General features: G+C 39.1%; 1 protein-coding gene across 1 annotated transcript in view; it reads left to right on the forward strand.

The window, feature by feature from the left end:
- The window catches only part of LOC126474514 (structural maintenance of chromosomes protein 3), a 216,962-nt gene that overhangs the window by 77,943 nt on the left and 121,361 nt on the right, over positions 1–17,658 (forward strand). The window contains exons 8-10 of the mRNA XM_050101989.1: positions 4,535–4,780; positions 4,865–4,986; positions 15,691–15,798. Coding sequence (XP_049957946.1) covers positions 4,535–4,780; positions 4,865–4,986; positions 15,691–15,798 — 476 coding nt within the window. The remainder of the gene's footprint in view (positions 1–4,534; positions 4,781–4,864; positions 4,987–15,690; positions 15,799–17,658) is intronic.

Raw genomic sequence — 17,658 nt, forward strand, 5'->3', positions numbered from 1 at the left:
TTTCATAATTTTCGGCAGATTGTAAACTTAAAATTTAACCGTCCACATCACGGTATAATTCCTTCATCAGTTGAGATGTTTTGACTTAGATTAAAAGTTTCTATCAACTTTTTGGAAAAATAATCAATTACGAATTGCACTTTGAAAAGTCTGTTAGCATTATCCAGTTTGTTGTTGCCGGAAAAATGATAATATTTGTCTGAAGATGCAGGACATCGTTTCGCGAAATATTGGTGTGTCCGTCAACGCATTCGTTGACCAATAAACATCAATCCTTGCCTTTTTTTAATAATTCCCGTAAGGATAGCAAGCCCGAACCATTTTCTAAGTTTGGGCCCCGTAACATCAACAAATTCGACATTTTTGCTATCCAGTTTCCTTCTATTGCAATTTTGACTGTAGTACTTGTTGATTTTGTCGCTAATATATTCAAATATATAATTCTATGATATCCTCGATGCTCTATGTATCTTTGGGAAATATGTTTGGACTCTGAGATCCTTCAAATTTGTTATTGGTTGTCGGTAAATCAAAGTGTAAATCGACCACTGTGCACTGTCGTCTTCATCTGAATCAGTTGGCAACTGTAGCGTTCGCCGAATTCTTCCTGGACGTATTTCAATATCTTCCGAAGGTTCTGCTTCACTTTAATTTTTTTATATCCGATGTCTTCTTCCGAGTTCGCCAAGTCGTCCTGAACTCCGGACAAGATGTCCACGCATTCATCGTAATTAATTGTATTGTTTCTTTCTTCTGTCATGATGAAAGGGCACAGGTACTTATAAAAACAAAAACCTTGTTGATGTGTGCAACTTATTGTTACCTAAACAGAACACCAACAGAATGCAAAAGATACTGAAGTGCTAACGCCAGCCACTGCGCAATACTATGCTCACAACACCATTGTGGTGTTGTCGACCATGGAGCGATACTATGCACACAACACCACTGTGGTGTCATTGACCGCTGAGCAATACTATGCACGCGAGACCACTGTGGTGTCGCAGGCCACTGAGCAATACTATGCTCATGGCACCACTGTGGTGTTGCTGGCCGCTGACCGCTATTTTGCGCATGACACTGCTGTGGTGTCACCGGACGGCATAGTGTTTGATGTACACTGTGTAATATAACATCGGGTTCAGCCTTGTGACCTAGAACTTTATAACGAAGAATTGTGTACACTTGTTAAGTAAACTTCAAAATTTAGGTTAATGTGGACACTTGTAACGTGACAGATTAGGTAGTGGATATTTTGAACTGTGGTTGCATGTAACCCCACTAGAGTTTGGGCTTGAACTACCTTGTTAACAATACTCTGGGAGTCTCAACAAGCAAATACATGTTAGCCGTTTCCGAATAACTTGTGCTGTATGTGCTCATTGCTTTCTTTTCCTGTTTTGAACTGAGTGAAGCGGTTAATCCTGATCCATCATAAATTTCAATTATGACCCTCACAAGACCAGAAGGTATCGGCAATCAGTGTACAAAGTGTCAGTTCTGCTTTTGCAAAACATGGGTGTAGGCTGCTGCTAGCTTGTTCACGGTCATGGCTGTCTACCACTGTATAGTGTCCGCACTCTGTACTATAGCGACTGAAAACGAAATCTGTCATGTTTTCCAACTCTGCTGAAATTCTTTCTCTGGGCTACTTTCAGTTCTACTTCAATGCATCGTGCCTTCTCAGTTCCACCTGTAGCGTTGTCAAGTGTGGGTCACACAGTATGAATGCCCACAAAAGGTAGAAATTAATATCTTACAGATTTCATGATCATCGAATTGGGTGGGAAAAGACAAGAAATGTGAAGGACATCTTAGATCAAAGCCACATTCAGTTCATTGGTGGGAAAATGCTGCTGCTTTTCAACAGAACAATCATTTGTTGATAGCTTAAATACAGGCAGATGAAGGAGGATGGGGGAAGGACATTTCGGGGAAGAAAAGCTGTTGAAGTTTTTACAAAAGCAAACATTACAGTCAAAAAGTTCCCAGTCGACACTTTTTTTAACAGACAGTTTCAAAGAACTAAGGCTTTACTTATTTTCACCCATGTAATATGACAACGTTTGAAATTGTGCTTCTAATCATTTTCAAAATTGCAAAATACACAAAAAATAGATGCGAATTTCACCAAAGAAAGATGCAACATTTTCCAGCCCCTACTTTTTACTAATCTGATAAGGCCATCAGTGAATGTTATGGATAATGCTCCATATAATTGCATTGTCCACAATAAGGCACCAACTTCAGCAAGTTGGAAAGATCATATAATTAATTGTTTGAAAAGATGAGATTTTGACCTCAGAGAATATTTGGAGATGGTTGAATTGCTTGAAATTGTGACATAAAAGAAACAACAATTTTCAACATGAGTAGTCGATGTGTATGAAATCATTTGCCTTCTTTGAAGTGCAGCTTGACTTGCTGCAAGTTAAAAGCACAGCAGCAATATTTACAATTATGATTTTCATACACAAGTGAGGCTTTCAGAATACCTAGTGATTACTGAGATACTGGTTCAGTTGGTATCTATAAAATTCGGTTGGGACCTATAAAATTAAACTACCCATTCCACTTGATATATCAAGTCATACAGAATTAAGTTTCATTATGCTGCTACGTACCTACATACATGTAACATCATGATAACACTTATCAAACACAATTCTTTGCTTCCTTCTGTCATCTTATATAATCATTCAGTATCACCTGTTTCCAGCTGATATCCCACATTTCAAATATTTTTGTTAAAAAAAAACATTTTTAGCATACAATGTAGTAAGTTTTATGATTTGAGGTAATAGATATACCTCTTGTTGGCAGTTTGTTGTCCTGACCGGTGGTTTAAAATTAAAGTCTAATACAAGTAATAAAATGTCTTACTGACATTTTATAAAACATATTCTTAAAAAGTAATATCCCATCGTTACATTTTTCCCATAGTCTACACCATTTTTTTTTTAAGTAAAGTGGAAGGGGGGGGGGGCTTTCACTGTATAGTTTTGAACATGAATTTAGTTTACTGTAAATAACGACTTTCATGTGAAGTTGCTTGTGGCAGAAAAAAAAGTATATATTTTGAGAACAGTGCTTAAGAAAATTGTGGAAAAAGAGAAAAAGGAGTGTCATTGCGATGAAAAGATGATATTTAATGCCTTTTGATACCAGTTGAGGAATAGTTTTAGTTTATAAGCAGTGACATTGAGAGAAAAGTGTGCTTAAGTGACATCAAATTGAAAGGTCACAATACACAACATTTATTTGTTTACAATTAAGTGATAAATACTAAGAGAAATACAAGAATTGCTCTAAATTAAGTCACAAATAACCCAAATTAAGAAGGTGAATTTGATACAGACTGGAATTTTTGTTTTATGCACCTTTTTGTAAATAGAAAGAGGTGCAATCTCTGCTCATTGTTGCTTCTGTTTCCAGTGATTATCCTCCTTTTTCTCCACAGCTAGAACATTATGATAACATTTCTCTAGTCAGAATTACAATTTGTGCAACACATTACAATCAAGTTTCTCATAGCAGAGGACTTATAATTGTCCAAAATTTTGAAAAGACCCTGAGAAAGACTCATGTGTACATGTGGCATAAACAGTTTTTACAAGGACAAGAAATAGTTGAGGATGCAGCTCATCATTGTCCAAGGACTAGCATGACTGAGGGGAATATCGGTATTCTTAACTAACTTATTGAAGACGAGGTTCGCGTAGGCTGTGATAGTGCTCAGGCGATCAGTACTGACAGCCTTGGATTTCAGAAAGTGTCCCTAAGGTGTGTATCTAATCTTCAAATTACAGAGCATTGATGTCATCAACTCGAGGTGTGCAAACTGTTACTGACACACTACCAGGCTGAAGGGGGACAGTTTTTGCACCTGATTGTGATCTGTAATGAAACATAGGTGCTCCATTACAGCCCAGAATAAAAATAATAATTCAAAAAACACCGTGGGATGGCACAACAAGCATGAATCTGCACCTGTCAAAGCCAGAAACCATCTTTCCTTGGGAAACTTTTTTTAAGGGAATTCTTGTTGATTTTCTCCACAAATATCGTACTATGAATGCTGCATACTATTGCAGAATTTGCTTATAATCAAGAAAGGCACGAATTTCCAGTCTAGGATGTGATTGTGCTTTGTGACAACAGTCAAACCCTCACAGCTGCCCGAACTCAACAAAAAATTCAGTAATTGCTCTGGATCAGACTTATCACCCTGTGTTTTCATTTGTTTGGCCCACAAAGAGAAGTAGTCGAAGGACACAGATTTGACGACAGTGGTGCTGTCTAAGTGTTCATGCGGTGGCTCGTGCCACAGCCATGTTCATTTTATGAAAAGGGGATCAAGAAGCTTCATATCTGCTGCGAAAAATGTGTTACCTATTCAGGAGGCTGCATAGAAAAATAAGTTCGTATGTGTGAATTGTTCTGAAGGTTAAACTTATAAAAAATCCAGTTTATATTTGGTCCACCATTGTGTGAACAGTAGTGTAACTAATACCTATTAATGTCCATTTTACAGATGGAAAAGCAGCGTAAAATGTCTGGGGAAGAGCAAAAAAAATTTAGTGCTGAGCAGAAAGTTGCGCAGGAGAAAATAAGGACAGCAGTAAGAAATTTAAAGGAAGCGAAGAAAATTGTGCAGACACTAAAGGAAGAAAGGGACACGTTAAGTGCAGATCAGCAGCAACTTCTGAAAGAGAAAACGAAGTTGGAACTGACAATTAAGGATCTTTCTGATGAAGTTATGGGTGACAATACATCAAAGGTGAGAGAAATGCACAAGCTTTTCGTACATAGCATCATTAATGTATAATTCTATTGAAACCTCTCAAAATCCTAAATATTTTAGGAGCGAGCAGAAAATGAGTTAGCGAAGCTGAAAGTCACTATCAGTCACCGGCAGGAAGAATTAGCTAATTTACAGCCAAAGTATGAGGAAATGAAGAAAAAGGAGGAGGACTGTACAAAAGAGTAAGCAATGTTTGCTAATATTTTTAAATTTCTGGTACACATACCTCTCTGATAACACTCATTATACCCATGGCATGCACGTTAACCCATTAGTGTTTTCAGTTTTCAAAGAACAATGTCTTTGTTATGAATTCATACTTCACTGCACTATCAAGTAGGTAAGAAATTGTAGCACATGTTTACCAGATTTTACAATTGTCTCCCTGTTCAGAGTGAGACTCAATATACAACAGAGGAAAGATGAAAATATAGCTACAGAAGCATGGCTGTTGTTCAACACTGTTAAGATTTTATTTAATTGGAAACTGCTTCTCAATTAGGTTATCAGCCAAACAGATTTCCACTGGTTGTTTCACAATAAATCTTAATTTTAGCACTGTTATGAATTCCAGTGTGCCAAGTGAAATGTGCTTAATATGATATACTTGATGAGTTACAGAAGAGTTACAGAAGTATGTATGAGATTGATGTTTTTTATTCAGTGGTCTTTTACCAGGTCAGATCAAACTCGCACACAATCTTATATCTTTTCATCTTTCACTGTCCCAGATCACCTGTAACCAAACTAAAAAGTACTTTTGAATCTTGCAGGCAGACAAAACAACTTCCAGCCTTTCCTTTCTTCTGAGAGTTTTTGTTCCAACTGCTAAATTTTTCATCCTCTGCACTTCGTACATTGAAAAGGTACACTGCCCACCGTGCCTAAATTGTCATCATGTGACAGTATTTGAGTAATTGTTTCTCCATAGAGTCTGTTGTTAATGGTCATTAATACAAAACATTTACTGGCAGTCATAAAAACAGAATTGAAACTGGTATGGGTCCTTCATGGAACTCCTTTTTTCTGTATCTCTAAAATTTATATTTAGTATTAAAAGTAATCTGTGACATAAGAGATGTTACAACATATAGGCTCATTTTAACATGCAGATGGCTCATATGTTAGTGACACCTAATACTCAGATTTATAAACAGTAATATACTGTCCCTGTAGATTAAATGATTGACTATTTTCTTTCCTTCTTTATATTTTTTGTCACAACTGTCGGAAAAAAACCAGGTCCGGCTTTTACATAAGCCATTTGTTACTCACAATGACAAAACAAAGAACTAAAGGAACAGTACAAAGTAGCTCCTATATTACCTGTGAACATAATTTCTCCATCACACACAAAAACTACTTGTACTATTCATCTTCTCTAGTGCATCGCTTGCGTTGTTGGTAGGAAGACCTGTCATCCCCCATCCAAATTCCATATTCTACCATTCTAACCATCACCCAGCTCTGATGATGACTAGCCGCCTAGCCGGGGTTGCATCAGTTTCACTCATGTTGTAGGCCCAGGACCTTGTGGTTTACCAACTTCTTGTAACAGGCCATACATGCCATTTGTTTTAACTTTCATAACTCGGTAGGGACCAAGGTTTTTGACGTTCAACTTTAATTCTGGTCCAGTTCGAGTTTTTTTTTTTTTAAATTGTCAAGCTTTGTACATGAAAGCTTTCTTCCTACATCCATTAAAGTTGTCAGGGTTTTCTTCTTGTGTCTTATAGATTTGTAATTCAACAATACTATGAAAAGGAAAGTTGATACTCATCACATAGCGGAGATGCTGAGTCGCAGAAAGGCACAACAAAAAGACAGTCACAAATAAACCTTTCAGCCAGTAAGGCCTTCGTCAAAAATAGATCACACACGCGCGCGCGCGCGCGCGCGCGCGCGCGCACACACACACACACACACACACACACACACACACACACACGGATGCACACCCACGCGCATGCACACATACACACACAAATACAACTCACTCACACATGACTGCAGTCTCTGGCAACTGAAGCCACACTGCGAGCAGCAGCACCAGTGTGTGATGGGAATGGCAACTGGATGGGGGCAAGGAGGAGGCTGGGACGGGCAGGGAGAGGGATAGTAGGGTAGGGGTGGAGGACAGTGAAGTGCTGCTGGGAGCGCACTGGGACGAGGCGGAGAGAGGGTAGGGCAGCTTTGTGCAGTCGAGAGGTTAGATGGTGGGCAGAGGAGAGGTGGGGAGGGGGAAGCAGAAAAGGAGAGAAGTAAAAGGACCGGGTGGTTTCAGTGCTAGAATGTCAACAGGGATGGGGCTGAATGGGTGAAGACAATGACTAACGAAGGTTGAGGCCAGAGAGTTACATGAACGTAGGATATATTGCTGGGAATGTTCCCACCTGTGCAATTCAGAAAAGCTGGTGTTGGGGGGAAGGCTCCATATGACACAGGTTGTGAAGCAGTTACTGAAATGAAGGATATCATGTTTGGCAGCGTGCTCAGCAACAGGGTGGTCCACTCGTTTCTTGGCCACAGTTTTTCAACGGCCATTAATGCGGACAGACGCTTGTTTGTTGTTATGCCCACGAATGCAGCACAGTGTTGCAGCTTAGCTTGTAGATCACATGATTGGTTTTATGGGTAGTGCTGCCTTTGATGGGGTAGGTTATGTTTGTGACCAGACTTAGTAGACGGAGGTGGGAGGATGTATGTGACACGTCTTGCATCTAGGTCTATTACAGGGGTATGAGACATGAGGCAAGGGGTTGGGAGCAGAGGCTGTGTAGGGATGGACAAGTATATTGTGTAGGTTTGGCGGACGGCAGACTACCATTGTGGGAGGGGTGGGAAGGATAGTGGACAGGACGTTTGTCATTTCAGAGGTAATGGATTACCTCTTGTCATGCCCTGAAACAAGAAATGTTCTGCCCACTATCCCATCCTAGGTTTTCCATTGTTTGAGATTTGTAGTTCAGCATCTTCTCACAGTTCATTGTGTCTGTCTACAAATCAGTTCATAATTTCTTCTAATAAATTTGTGATGTGAAGTGATCAGCATGTGTGTGCATGTTAACACTAGAACAGCGGAAAAAGTGATTATCCTGTAACTGCAGGAAGGGGTTATTTGACTCCTAATGGCATTTGGATAAAGGAATTTGTTAAAGCAAAACCTGTATTTTTCTGTTTATGTCAAGTATAAAATTCAGTCAAAGATTTAGCTCAAAGTTCTGATACTTTTAGGTTACTGTTTTGTATACAGTGTTGCATGCCTACCCAGAAATGTGACACGTTTTTGAAGTTCATTTTTCTTCACCTATGTCACTTGTTAGAAACAAGCATTGACATCTCACCTTGTGTGGTTTTTAGTACTTTTTGTACAAATTTTGGTCCAGTGACTTTCTTGTGTTTCTCTCAAATATCATTGGTCTTGTTTCCTTTGCACATCCCAGTCTGGCACATCTTTCCATTTTACGTAATTCCAGCATTGTGTTGGTATCATGATCTGCAACTCACTATATTTATTATTTAAGGTTTGTATCAGAGTTAACAAATAATGTTTTTATCAGTGTTAGTTTAGAACATTTTTGTTCATTCTCAAATCATCACCTATATTTTAATGTAAAATGTTATTCATAAAACATAAAATACAAACATTTTGTGTGAACAAATAACCCCAGTACAATAAATCTTTTATGACGTACCTGTATTTTTAATGTGCCAAGACATTTGTTCTACTGCCATTTCTTTGTTCAATGAGTTTTTTTGCTCTTGTCCTTCTCTTTGTTTTTTCCCATTTTTGAGTTCATTTAACAGTGAAACAATGATTGCCTTAATCTTCGGTTGATTTTTAGTTGTAGTTGACCCACATAATTTACTGCTGACGTCTAGGATATTATAAAAGACATGCATTGTCCATCTCCTGAAAACAGCCTTAGTTTAATATGTACGAACCATTTGATCAACGACATCCACACCATACTTTGTGGTATAGTAGAAGGTAACAGTTTGTGGGTTTTCATTCCTTCTTCACTCACTAGTACTTTAAGATGTGGTGTGCTGAGAATAATAACATTCTTACTATTGTTCTCTAGCTATTCTGTTAGGATGCGTTCTGGCTGACCAGTTTATTCAAGATGATGATAAAATGTGAGTCGGAATTATTTTTCTTCACACAGTTGGGATTTTCACGGCAAATCTTTTTCCTTGTTTCCTCTAATGATGTTTTCTTATGTTTAAGTTTCTTGGCAGATTGAATGGATGTGAAGAAGTTGCCTGTTGTCATATTCATTATTCATATTCATATTCCTGATTAAACCTCAATAAATCACTCAGAGGTTTGGCAGTTGTAGAGTAATTTGAGATGAACTTTCTGATTTAGGAAGCTATTCTGTGTACACGGAGAAACTACAGGGTGTTTCAAAAATGACTGGTATATTTGAAACGGCAATAAAAACTAAACGAGCAGCGATAGAAATACACCGTTTGTTGCAATATGCTTGGGACAACAGTACATTTTCAGGTGGGCAAACTTTCGAAATTACAGTAGTTACAATTTTCAACAACAGATGGCGCTGCAAGTGATGTGAAAGATATAGAAGACAACGCAGTCTGTGGTGCGCCATTCTGTACGTCGTCTTTCTGCTGTAAGCGTGTGCTGTTCACAACGTGCAAGTGTGCTGTGGACAACATGGTTTATTCCTTAGAACAGAGGATTTTTCTGGTGTTGGAATTCCACCGCCTAGAACACAGTGTTGTTGCAACAAGACGAAGTTTTCAACGGAGGTTTAATGTAACCAAAGGACCAAAAAGCGATACAATAAAGGATCTGTTTGAAAAATTTCAACGGACTGGGAACGTGACGGATGAACGTGCTGGAAAGGTAGGGCGACCGCGTACGGCAACCACAGAGGGCAACGCGCAGCTAGTGCAGCAGGTGATCCAACAGCGGCCTCGGGTTTCCGTTCGCCGTGTTGCAGCTGCGGTCCAAATGACACCAACGTCCACGTATCGTCTCATGCGCCAGAGTTTACACCTCTATCCATACAAAATTCAAACGCGGCAACCCCTCAGCGCCGCTACCATTGCTGCACGAGAGACATTCGCTAACGATATAGTGCACAGGATTGATGACGGCGATATGCATGTGGGCAGCATTTGGTTTACTGACGAAGCTTATTTTTACCTGGACGGCTTCGTCATAAACAGAACTGGCGCATATGGGGAACCGAAAAGCCCCATGTTGCAGTCCCATCGTCCCTGCATCCTCAAAAAATACTGGTCTGGGCCGCCATTTCTTCCAAAGGAATCATTGGCCCATTTTTCAGATCCGAAACGATTACTGCATCTCGCTATCTGGACATTCTTCATGAATTTGTGGCGGTACAAACTGCCTTAGACGACACTGCGAACACCTCGTGGTTTATGCAAGATGGTGCCCGGCCACATCGCACGGCCAACGTCTTTAATTTCCTGAATGAATATTTCGATGATCGTGTGATTGCTTTGGGCTATCCGAAACATACAGGAGGCGGCGTGGATTGGCCTCCCTATTCGCCAGACATGAACCCCTGTGACTTCTTTCTGTGGGGACACGTGAAAGACCAGGTGTACCGCCAGAATCCAGAAACAATTGAACAACTGAAGCAGTACATCTCATCTGCATGTGAAGCCATTCCGCCAGACACGTTGTCTAAGGTTTCGGGTAATTTCATTCAGAGACTACGCCATATTATTGCTATGCATGGTGGATATGTGGAAAATATCGTACTATAGAGTTTCCCAGACCGCAGCGCCATCTGTTGTTGACAATTGTAACTACTGTAATTTCGAAAGTTTGTCTGCCTGAAAATGTACTGTTGTCCCAAGCATATTGCAACAAACGGTGTATTTCTATCGCTGCTCGTTTAGTTTGTATTGCCGTTTCAAATATACCGGTCATTTTTGAAACACCCTGTATGTTTACATATAATTTGAGTTGCACTGTACAGTTTGTTATGTTCACTGTCATTGGTGTTTGTAACTATGTGTGATAGTAAATGATTAACATGAAAGTTGTATCCAGTGGTTTTTCTACAAATTTTTTAGCTGGTCCATCGTGATCAACTAAACAAGTAACAACGTTTATACAAAACATAAGAAAACATCATTAGAGGAAACAAGGAAAAAGATTTGCCGTGAAAATCCCAACTGTGTGAAGAAAAATAATTCCGACTCACATTTTATCACGGCTGCAATGGATTTCATTTCTGGAAACTACCTTTGTCTTCTCTGAAGAAGGTTGGATTTGTTGCACTACACAACATTCCCAAGAAACTTGACATTTCGTGACATAAAGAAGAGGCAAACCATCACCCATATGTGTGGTGTATAGAAACACTCAACAGATTACTGTGCTTACGCTGGATTTTGAGCTCTATCTCTTTTTCAAGTACACATTCACAAAAACAGTTACACAGACTCCCAAACTGTCACAGATCAGCGAGCTGTACTTGAATAGTTGCCTTTCCTTTATTTCACTTATTATCCACCTTTGAATTTCCATTGTTGTTAAGCTCAACAGTTCTCTTCATTACCTGTCATATTGCAAAATTAATTTCCAAGCCATATTCTACTGCAGCTTGTAAAACGACACTAAGCTACTAAAATGTCTTATCCTCGCGCTTCCCTGGTATTATAATATCATCCATGTAAATAAGTACAATCTTATCTCAAGCTATTGCCCAAAAAGCAGTGTCTATAAAATACTGAATCAGGTGAATTTGATAATCCAAACGGGATTTGCTTGAGCTATAACTGGCCTGAGTGTGTCACAGAGGATACTTTCAGCTTTCCTATTCTAAATGAATCTGAAAAAAGTCCAGTAGTGGGGTCTAGTGTGCAAAACACACAGGCATTTTGTAGTTTATCTAAAAATCCTCCATAAGGGGCAGTAGGTTATGACCTTTCACTGTGATTTCATTTAATTTGTCTTCAGTCTATATAGAGGTGATACTTTCCATTTTTCGTTTTTTATATATGATATGGCTAGCATATTCTCAACTTGGTTCTATTATTCTTTGATCAGGTCACACCTGGACTTAGTTATCAACCACTTCTTTCTCTCCTAGTGACAAGCTTTTGGGTCTGCTGTATGTGGGTTCCTTTCTGTCACAGTAACTTTCATTATGACATCATTGTTCTTTGTATTTGGTGGGGTGTAATTGGCTACTGAATCTTCAGTCTGTCCTTACTAACAGAGCTTTCAGTATCTAATTCTGGTTTGTCTGCTATACTATACTAATACGTATGAGAAGAGTTTCCCTTCTAGATCCCTAATAGTAACTCTGTCCACGTTTATTAAAACTTCAGTCTAGTGTGGATAATCATTCCCAACTACCATTTCTAAATTCATAATATATGTAGGAACTATATAAATATATCTTTTAATTTACAGACCTTCAGTCTCAATGGTAATTTAAAATACCCTTGTGGAGAGAAAGAATTGTTCCCAAATCCTGTCAAGGCAGCATCTGTATCCTGCAGTCTTTGAAGCATCCATTGTCTCATTTTATTGTAATAAATTAAGTTGACTGCCACAGTCAGTTAGTGTTCTCAGTTACTTATTTGGACTTTTTAAATTTACATCAGTTAATAGTTGTCATAGCTGTGATAACAATCATTGCCACCTTTTGATTAATCTCTCCTGTATGCAATCATATGAGATATGGCCGAATGCTTTGCAGTTGAAGCATCTCCTTCCCTTGCTTTTGTGGTTGTAATCACTTAAATTATGGGCATGGGTGCCACAATTGAAACTATTTCTGTTTGGGTCGCAAGCTGCATTTTAATGTTTCAGTTACTTGAGTCTTTTTGGAAATGATTTCACAGCTTATTTGCAGTGTCTCTTTTTTTATTTTTATTTTTTTTAAACTCTTTAGCAATTCCAGTGCTGTAAAATAGCAGGTTTGCGCTTGAATTGGCTTCTATCCTGTCAGTCAGACATTGGATTAGTGAGTCATTCTCAGTATGAGTGTGGTGGGCAATCTCTTTAATTACAGAAAATATTCCTAAAGAAGCTCTTCCCTTTCTTCTTCCATTGAGACAGCAATTTGTGAATCTCTACAGAACTTTTCTTCTTATTGAGATCTTTGGGCAAAGTTTTCTTCAGTCCAGCCCATGTCATCTGGAACTGTTTCAAAAATTAACTTATGTAACGATTTAATCACATTAACCAGCACAGAGGTTTGCAGAAGAGCTTCTGTGAAGTTTGTAAGGTAGGAGACAAGATACTGGCGGAATTGAACCTGTGAGTCGTGCTTGGGTAGCTCAGTTGGTAGAGCACTTGCCCGCGAAAGACAAAGGTCCCGAGTTCAAGTCTCGGTCCAGCCCACAGTTTTAATCTGTCTGGAAGTTTCATATCAGTGCACACTCCGCTGTAGAGTGAAAATCTCATTCTGGTTATATTTTTGTTTACTTTTCTAATTTCATCAAATGTTGCCATTTCTAGATACTGGTATTTTATCAGCTCGTTTCACCCATTACAACATTCCAAATTAGACCCATCAAATCAGTTACAACATCTCAAAATTGACATGTAGATAAACTAGCTATTTTGAATTACAACTTAGGAACACACATTAGTTCCTGTTTTGCTATCTGTTTCTCCTATTGCTACAAAGTTTAAAATTTCCCCTCTGTCTTTCTGTTACTGTTAATCGTTACGAATCCAAAATCCATGCAACGACATCTCGCTAAGTCATTACTGCCAAAACTGTACCTAGAAAAGTTTGTATAAACGTTGTTACTTGTTTAGTTGATCACGATGGACCAGCTAAAAAATTTGTAGAAAAGCCACTGGGTACAACTTTCATGTTAATCATTTACTATCACACATAGTTACAAACACCAATGACAGTGAACATAACAAACCGTACAGTGCAACTCATATTATATGTAAACATAGTTTCTCCGTGTACACAGAAACAATTGTGCAATATTCATCTTCACTCTTGTGTGTCACTTCTCTCACAGGTTGCCCCAATGACTCAATTCTCTCATTGGTTGGAAAACCTTTAAATCGCTGATCCGAATCCCACACAATTTCTTGAGCATTTTTCAATGCCCTAACCCATTAGACCAGCCAGTGGTCATCTTCAGACTAAAGGCAGATACTGCAGCAAAGTATGAACACTGGTAGTCAAAACCAGTTAGGGCATTGTGAAATGCTCATGTGTTTGTGTGGTATTAATGCAAACTAGAATTGTTTTACTTAGGTAGACATTCCAACACTCAACAACTTTGGGCACTACCACTTGCTCCATAAATAAGTGAAATATTGTCACTATTCTAGGTTGTTCTGAAAGCTGTATGTGTCAAACTAGGCCCTTTTTCAGTTTGGCTACATAACGGTTTTGTTTTGTTTAATGGTTTTCTGAGTTGTACCAAATAAAAATGTCTTGGAAGTGGCAGCCATATTTGTGTATGTTGTCTTCTTCTATACCTTTCTTTTCCATCGACTTCCAGAACTAGTCTCCAAGACAGTTCAACACTAAGCAAGAGACTTATTTTTAGATGATTCCATTTCCTGAGTATAACCCCCCTCCCCCCCTTTCCCCGTGCGATTTTAAGTCAGTTCCTTTCTTATGATTTATGAGGCTACTTCATTAAAACCATGAAATTTGGGAACAGGTTGTTCTCATTGTCTTCAGTTAATGTTCAAGCGAACTTCAGACATATTGCGTGGTTTGACATGTTCAACATGACTTGTATATTGTCGTTGAAGAAACAGTGCTGTGTAACTCCTATAGTGCACACAGTCACTGCACTTTCTTATTGCTTGTGGTGTATCTCTACATGTTGAAAAGCAGTTCTTGAGTTAAGAGAACAGTTGATGGTCATAGCCAGCATTTCACAAGAGAGTCTTTTCATTGAGAAATAAATTATTGCTCACGTGAAAGTGGATTTTTGTTTTTGAGAGAGATTGACAGCTACCAGTCATCGATCCTCTGCAGCTTTTCCCTCATTCCCTACAGTCTTGTGGCATTACAGCTGGACCAAGACCTGGAAAACAAGAAAGTCAGTTATATGTTATTATTTTTTCAGAGACAATATACAACTGCATAATAATATGATGCAAGAGCTAGTAGCTTGGTGCAGTACACTTTAGGACTATGCTTAATGTGTATGCTTTTTCAGGTACTTTCTTATTCCTAATCTCTCTTTCATACCCATGAGCTATAAGGTTCAAACCCATTTCTGACAATCCAGATTTAGATATTTTCTGTTGTTTCTCCATTTCAGTGCAGGCAAACTGTTGGATGATGCTTTCTCAGAGGTTACACTGATTTCCCATACTTCCTTTAACTGATGTTGAATGACTGAAAACATTTGACACTATAGTACACTTTGACCATTCTTTTAATTTGCTATTGGTATATTATCCAATGTTTTAACCAAGTATGAATTTTACATAGTTTAGTGCACTCACTTACTACAAGTGTTATGTGTCTGTCAAAAAGCATTAATTTCCTGACATCCAAAATTTATATACATGTGTGTGTAATTTCCTCCAAATATGGTACTTGGTATTCACTAGTATTAGGATGCATCTTTGTAGCTCAGTTGTACTGTTCCCTTTGTAAAATGTGGGTTCAGTTCGACATGCAAGAACCAATTAATTACAATAAAATCCCAAAACAGGGTCTTAATAATACCCTAAAACAGGGTTGGCCATGGTATGTAAAATTGCTTGCATGTGCTGCAAATTGTTATTGTTGGAATGTTGAACAACAGTTCATTTCTGGGGTAAAGGCAGGTCGTACATACAATACTGTTGATCTGATGTTATTTATTTTTAAGGTGGTGCAACATGTTGTCGTCACTATTTTGTAACTGTAATGTATTCCTGTTCTCAGGCTTGCCTTGAAGGAACAAAAAAGGAAAGAATTATATGCCAAACAAGGCCGTGGTAGTCAGTTCACTTCCAAAGAAGAAAGAGATCAGTGGATCATGAGAGAACTGAGGTAAGTACACTTTAAAATTTTTGCTCCTGACATATTGATGGCAAAAGATGATATCACAAGCTGCGATTTGGCTGTGGATAAAAGCATTAATCCAGAAAGTGTAAAATATATTATTCCAGTCTGTGATCACCAAATTTTTTGGCTTCAGATTGTTGATTTCGGTCTCTGGCGACCATCTTTGGATGTGTTTAAAAAATATCCTAATATAATGAATTCAATGTGACATCCTCTAAAAATACCAACAAAACCAGCTACACATTGTCAAACATATTCCAAAATTTTGTGCAAACTAGGCACAGTAGTACCTGGTTCACATCATAAAGGATGATTTTGTATTCTTCTAATGTGGAACTCTGGCTTCATTATATTAGGGCATGTTTTGAACAGATTTTAGGATGGTCACCTCTCTAAAAATTATGTGTTAATTTAACAATGGAAAATCCAGAATGGAATGTAACAATATTATGAAAAGGATAGTTGCTACTCACCATATAATGGAGGTGCTGAGTCGCAGAAAGGCACAACTAAAAGACTGTCGCACAATAAGCTTTCGGCAAACAAGGCCTTTGTCAAAAATAAATGACAGACACATAATACACGCACTCGCGCATGCAAACGTAACTTGCACACACATGACCACAGTCTCTTCAATTGAAGCCAGACTAGGAACAGCAGTGCATGATGAGAGAGGCAACTGGGTGGGGATAAGGAAGAGGATGAGGAAACACTTATTCATCACCAACCCTACAGTCACACTCAACCAGAGACCAATATTGAACCCTGCCTGATTCAGTTCGCTCCTCCATCCTACTGTACTCCACTCCCACTGCCCCCCAAATAACCTCCTATTAACTTTCCAGAATTTCTTAATCTCAAACCTTGCCTCACCATCATTCCCCACAACCCTTAGCATGCAAACTAACTTTACGTCCGCAGAAAGAACTGCAATCCATCACCTAAAAACTGATACCGACCTTATGATCCTACCTGCTGACAAATGCTCCATCACTGTCATCTTGACCTGCAAGGATTACCTGGCAGAAGGACTCCATCAGGTGTCAGATTTATCCACTTACAAACCCTGCCACAATGACCCCGTTCCAGAAATGCAGCATGATCTCCAGTCTGTCCTCAAATCCTTAGACTCATTCCAGAACCTCTCCCCAGAGTCCATCTCACTTCTCAAACCTACAACTCACTGGAGTCAATCGCTCTCCTCACCTTGCACTCCTACCTTCTATATGCTTCCTAAAGTCCATAAACTCAACCATCCAGGGCGCGCCATTGTGGCCATTTCCTGTGCCCCCTCTGCTCTCATAGGCCAACACCTTCAGCTTATTACCCACAACTTACCCTCCTGTATAAAAGATACCAACTATTTCCTCCAGTGACTCTCCACAGTTCCTGGTTCCTTTACCACGTGGTGCCCTGCTCATCACTGTTGATGCCACCTCCCTTTATACTAACATCCCTAATGCCCATGGCCTTACCATTATTGAACACTACCTTTCCCAATGCCGGACGGATTCCAAACCAACAACCTCCTTCCTAGTCACCATGACCAAGTGTATCCTCACTCACAATTACGTCTCCTATGAAGGTATTAACCTACAAACAAATCCAGGGTGTAGCTATGGTCATCCGCGTGGCACCATCCTATGCCAACATATTCATGGGCTATCTAGAAGAATCTTTCCGAAACACCCAGAATCCTAAACCTGGTTCAGATTCATTGATGATATCTTTGTGATCTGAATTGAGGGTGAGGACACCCTAACCTCAATACCTTCTCCCTCTTCACTTCACCTGGTCCTGCTCAACCCACCAAGCCACCTTCCTCGATGTTGACCTTCACCTCAA

Source organism: Schistocerca serialis, chromosome 1 (assembly GCF_023864345.2).
Source record: "Schistocerca serialis cubense isolate TAMUIC-IGC-003099 chromosome 1, iqSchSeri2.2, whole genome shotgun sequence".
Lineage (NCBI taxonomy): Eukaryota > Metazoa > Arthropoda > Insecta > Orthoptera > Acrididae > Schistocerca > Schistocerca serialis.